We start from the raw sequence: 6,000 nt of genomic DNA, 5'->3' as shown, positions 1-6,000 counted from the left end.
ATGATATGAGACAAAGTCTTTGATGAAGAGAGAGAGAAAGAGCTTTTTGTTAGATTCATACTTTCTGATAGACCTAAAAGAATTGAATTTCCCTTCTACAGTGAGCAAAAGAGCAGAGAGAAAGAAAGATCTTCCCTTCACTCAAACCATGTTTAATGGAATTCCAGACCAATTCTACCAGTTCATAGATTCAAGAACACCTCTCACTCTCCCACTCCCACTCTCTCTACCTCTCCATGTCTCCCCTCCTAATTACTTCTCTGTCCTTGATCCCCCTTCTTCCCATCCTCACCAACAACAACACCAACAACAACAATTCATCTTCCAATCTCATCCTCCTCTTCTCCACCACCACCACCACCACCATCACCACCAATTGCACCAACAGTCACCAACTGTGGAAGATGATGAAGATAAAGAAGAACAAGAGCAAGAGGCCGAAGAAAGGGAAGCAGTGGGTAGAAGCATGGAACTCCTTGGGTTGAACTTGAAACCCTTTTCTTCCCAAATAACAGATCCATGGACAGAAGAGGAGATACTTGCACTGTGGAGGATCAGATCTAGCATTCAATCTGGCTTCACTGACTTCATCTGGGAACATATTTCAAGGTACATATTACTGCCCATTTAGTAATTTTAGAAAGTAGATTAGACTGATTAGTTGATTTGATCTCCCTAAAGAATGAAATAAAAAATTAGTTTTAATCACTTCAAGGAAAGTGGAGCTTGAGACTAGATAGAGTATCTAGCTTAAAATCTTCTATTTTAATTCTCTGTTTTTGAAAATCCCTCTTCAATGGGAAATGGGTTACTCGGTAGAAAACCAATACAAATGAGAAAACTGAGAAAAAACCCATTTTGATTTTTTTTTTTGTAATTTCAGGAACCTTGCAGAACTTGGATTCAAAAGGAGTGCAGAGAAATGCAAGGAGAAGTATGAAGAGGTGAGCAAGTACTGCAATGCCACCACCACCACCACTACCACTAGCTATAGTAAGAATTTCAGGTCCTTTAATGAGCTTGAAGCTTTGTATGAAGGGGTAAACCCCAACCACTCAGCTGAAAAGGAGGTAGTAATGAGTGATGAAGGAGTTGCAAAGATGAAATTGGATTCTGAGGAGAATTCAGGGAATGAAACCTTAGTAAATCCTACTGTGGAAAAGGAATGTGTGACCAAGAACTCAAGGACTAAGAAGAGGAAAAGGCATCACAAACTTCAAATGTTAAAGAGTTTCTGTGAAGAAATAGTGAACAAGATCATGGTCCAACAAGAGGAGCTGCAAAATAAGCTTCTCCAAGACATGGAGAAGAGAGAAGAAGAGAAGATTGCTAGAGAAGAAGCATGGAGGAAGCAAGAAATGGCTAGGATGGACAGGGAGATTGAGCTTAAGGCTCATCTACAAGAGATTGCATGTGATAGAGAAGCTACAGTAATTGAGATCCTGAAGAATTTGGGGTCTACTACTCCAACCCAATTCCAAAATCTCTTTCTGAAAAACAAAGATCTTCCAAAAACCTTGAACTCATCACAAAACCCTAAAGTGCCCACTTCATCCCCTCAAAACCCTAGTTCTTTGCCAAATCCTGCAGATGTCCCCTCCTCTTCCACTGTAGCCCTAAATGTCCACATCAATACTGATCATACAAAAGTGCCCTCTTCATCATGTACTCCAAATCTAACTTCCAAAAACCATGATTCCCTTGTTACCCAAGAGAACACAGCTCCTCAAAACCCTAATTACACATCCAGTACTGATAGAGAAGACCATGGCAAAAGATGGCCAAGGAATGAGGTTTATTCTTTAATAAACCTCAGGTGTAGTCTCTACAGCAGTGGTGAAGACAAGGAAGGCTCAAAGGTTCCTCTATGGGAGAGAATTTCACAAGGAATGCTGGAATTGGGTTTCAATAGAAGTGCCAAAAGGTGTAAAGAGAAATGGGAGAACATAAACAAGTACTTCAGGAAAACCAGAGATGCAAACAAGAAGAGGTCTTCTGATTCCAAAACTTGTCCTTATTTTCATCAATTGAGCAGCTTTTACAATCAAGGGAAGCTGGTAATAAACTCTGAAGGGCCTGAAAACCATTCGACTTCGCCGGAAAACCGCTCGGAACAGCCGGTAAATACCAATTTCAGATCACCCGATTGGGGTTTTAAACAAAATGACTCCCATGTTGATGAAGATCATGAGAACAACTTAGAATTTGAATAATCCCCAACCCTCCTTTTCATTTTTTTTTTGCTTTCTTGAGATCAAATCAATGATCAATGTGGCTAGGGTTTTTCCCTTTCCTTTTAAGTTTCTGTTATTATTTGAAATGGTTATTGTGGAGAAATAATTATCACTTAAGCCTAAGAGGCTAAGATCCAGAGAGAGAGAGAGAGAGAGAGAAAAGCACCGACATTGTAGCATATACGGTAACAAAACGATGTCTGGTTTTGTGTTGGGTGCTGAGGGGGTCCACCACATGACAAGGTTCTGAGAATTACAGAAGGGATTTCTTGTCATTTACTTACTGGGCGTTGGGGATTAACACCATACACGTAAGCCGCCACACCGCCGTGTCCCAAAACTTTGCGAAATCCCAAGTCAAAACTGTCAAACTGGTGGGACAGCATCACACGTGATGATCTACCTCGAGTGCCGTAAATAGATCTATATATAATAATGATACAATACAATACGGTGGGAGACGAAATGACGAACGCAGCGCCTTATATGTAAGGGTAATGATGTAAAATTCTTTTATATGTTTTAATATAATCTTACTTGTATTAAAGTTCAGGCTGTGAAGGGCAATCTAGTAATTAGTCCATTTGACCTAAATCTTAGTTTTCTTATAAATACTAGCTGGAGGCAACAACCTGGGTATTTCAAACTCAATATTTAGAGTATAATACTTTAAACAACCTTGTGCTTAAACCCTAAACCCTAACACCCCTTGCACCTGCTTCAGAGCTACTTGAAAGATTAACTTGATTGGGCGTTTGTATAACAATTGGGGGAGCATGAAACCCATGAAGAGTTCAACGAATCCAGATCTTCTACGGTGCAGCTACCCCGTTCGACCTGTGCTATGCAGACACAGGGTTGCTCGTGTAATGATCACCTTACTCCCGTTCGTATAAGGTGCTCGGGCAGGGGTAAAGCAATCATTGCACAATCCTGTGCCTGTGCAAGACAGGCCGGACGGGGCAACGCACCATGGAGGATCTGTTTCCAAGTTGAATCCATTCAATGGTTTTTAGAAATCCAACTAGATTCCTTCTTTTGATTTTAGTCATAATTGTATTTGGAACTTTGTTTATTGGATTAAGTTTTTCCTTCTTTCACATCCATGTTGAAAAATGAATCCTTCCATCTCATCTGATTAGACATAGGAGGAGTATTTTCAATCCTCTACCATAGAGGTGGGAGTTTATGATGACACATTAATCTAATCACAATATCAAATCACCAGTTGTAAGGGGGTTGGATCTTCCTTCTCTTTAGATAAAAAAAATCCATTTATAGTTTTTTTCTTTTTTTGATTAATGAACTAATAAAAATCAATAAAACTTACCTCTTCTAATATGATCTACAAGATTTTTGAATAAAAAATTTCAAAAAATCACATATTTAATAAACAGCGAATGACTTTGCACTTACACAGATGTAATAGGATGAACAACGAATGACTCCAAGGTTCAGCAACCTTTAAGTATGCCATCTTTAACCATGTGAACTCATGATCAATTACTACATGAGCAATCTCAAGAATCGCAAACCAGTGCAGAGGGAAAATAAAAAACGTATTAGAAAGAACATGTGAATAACACCACTGTTGTTACAAAATAATTGGAAGAATAATGGCTTTAAGTTGAAAAATTGGGGGTGTACGTAGAATTTTGAGGGGGTGCGTGTGAAATTATCAGAACCTTAAGGGTACATGAGGAATATTGGGTCCATTTGAAGGGGTATGCATATTTAACCCTAAAAATAGAGCACAACCAAGCTTGTGCTCAACAAACATATGCTAAAAATATTGTAACAAAATAGTAATGGTAGTATAAGACTTATCTTTTGTATATGAAATACAATCCTAAAATTTGTTGTAGTAGAAATGTTCAAAGTGTTGCACCAAGTTGTTGAGTCGGTATTCCGAAGACAACATCAAGTAGAAGACAAGGACGCTTGTTGAGTCGGTATCCCAAAGACAACATCAAGTAGAAGACAAGGACGCTTTGAAAAACTAAAGTTTCTGAAAAAATGGTGGGAGGGGATAAGGGGGGGGGGGGGGGGGAAGAATGAGTGAAGAAGTGAATCCATGTTTTTTGTTGTATTATCTTATAGAACAAGGTGAAGACAAGAGATTCAAACCCTTGATTTCCTTGGAGCCTGCTCTCAACCGGCAAGCTACCAACCAACTGAGCAAGCAATTGTCTTCAAGCCTAGCATAATGATTACTCTGCTATCATCTTGCTTCATCTTATTTTAATATAAAAAAAACTTATATTATGCAACTCTTTTAAGGTAAAATATGGGCTATGCAATTCTTTTAAGGTAAAATATCGGCTATCAATCCCATCATATATATATACACATTCATGTACATATACACATACAAATTAAGAAAGAGAAAAAGACCTCTATGCCGACATTGTAGAGATGTTTTCACTCGTCCCTCACATCCTAATCATGTGGGTTCCACACTGACACTCTCTTTCTTCCCTGACCGTGTAAACTCCTATTAGAAAAAAATGTTTCATATGCCGTAATTTGTGTAAGGTAGGAGATTCCCTGTCAGCACGGAAAATCCTCTTCCATGAAGGATAAGCTTACTTTCAAATTGAACAAGTAAAATTTAGGGTGACCGAAGTTTTATCAGTGGCTAGGCCCATCCAAACCATGTGCAGACCTATATACAAATTTTTTGTATTTTGATATTGAGAGAGTATTGCTTGTAGGCATTAGCAAGGAGTTTTGTTTTTTAATTGAATTCCTTCACCATGGTCATCAATACCGTTGGATTGCATTAGAGAGATAATTTTGATTTTGTAAATAAATGAGAATATAATGATAACATAAGACTCCAATCATAAGGTTACATCCCCATTAAAAAAGATATTCTCTATGGGTTAAGGAAAACTTAGTCATTTAAAACAAAAGAATAAGTCATCTTGACAAATGCAAAAACTGAGAGTACTGGCCCTGTTATCCACTACAACATCGATCCCTTGAGTCCTTCCATGGTAATTACTCCGCAAAAAAAAAACATAGTGGTAATGATATTCCAAAATTTTCTCTTAAAAGGACAAATAAAATAAAAATATGTATGGTATGGGCAAGATGCATGCTTATTGCCCCCTAGAACTAGAAAAGATATATATATTCTTCACAAGAGAAGCTTTTAGAACCAATAATTGCTCATAAAGCAGTGTCGTGGTAGCAAATGCATTCCTAGAAGTCAACTAAATCTATTAAATTTTTCCATTCCATTACTATCTTTGAATTATCATCTTAATAATAAAAAATAAAAATAAAAAATAAAAAAACTCCTGAAACCACTCCGAACAGTAGAACCTTCTAGAAAAAGCTTCTTCTTCCAAGTCAAGGCATGGTTTCATCATTTTAAAAAAACTTATATATATGAGGATTTCTGTGAATAAGCTATATGTTATATTTGTTGACTAGCTCTCTTAATCATATAACCCACAATATGTTAGTATTAATTCTCTTCAACATACAACATCGATTTGTGATGATATCTTTTTTTTTTTTTAAATTAATCCAAAGGGTGTTGGTGAAGGTACTAATAATTATAACAAGTCAAAAAATGAAAGAAACAAGAAACATAAAGAAGACTAAAGACTATAGAAAATCCAAAAGAGGCATAGCATGGGAAAGGGGACTATAGATATGAACTGAATTACATGTTATCTAATAACTAGACAGTGATGTTTACAATATCTCCACCTGATCGGTAGAAAAAACAAAACTGTATATGTATGCTTAAAGC

At 37.2% G+C, this 6,000-nt stretch overlaps 1 protein-coding gene across 1 annotated transcript; it reads left to right on the top strand.

Moving 5' to 3' along the window:
- LOC122648753 (trihelix transcription factor DF1-like) lies at positions 1-2,213 on the top strand. Its single transcript, XM_043841975.1, has 2 exons — positions 1-609; positions 884-2,213. The coding sequence occupies exons 1-2, from the start codon at positions 23-25 to the stop codon at positions 2,211-2,213; spliced, it is 1,917 nt and encodes a 638-aa protein (XP_043697910.1). The 5' UTR covers positions 1-22.
- Positions 2,214-6,000: the final 3,787 nt, after the last annotated feature.

The sequence above is a fragment of the Telopea speciosissima genome, chromosome 1 (assembly GCF_018873765.1).
Source record: "Telopea speciosissima isolate NSW1024214 ecotype Mountain lineage chromosome 1, Tspe_v1, whole genome shotgun sequence".
Lineage (NCBI taxonomy): Eukaryota > Viridiplantae > Streptophyta > Magnoliopsida > Proteales > Proteaceae > Telopea > Telopea speciosissima.
The sequence above is the reverse complement of the archived record's forward strand: the minus strand, read 5'-3'. Positions and strand labels throughout refer to the sequence as shown.

Bases quoted from the DNA above. Each gene is read 5' to 3' on its own strand.
- LOC122648753 (XM_043841975.1), top strand. From the start codon at position 23: ATGAAGAGAGAGAGAAAGAGCTTTTTGTTAGATTCATACTTTCTGATA. The intron at 610-883 runs GTACATATTACT...TTGTAATTTCAG, and splicing joins ATCTGGGAACATATTTCAAG to GAACCTTGCAGAACTTGGAT.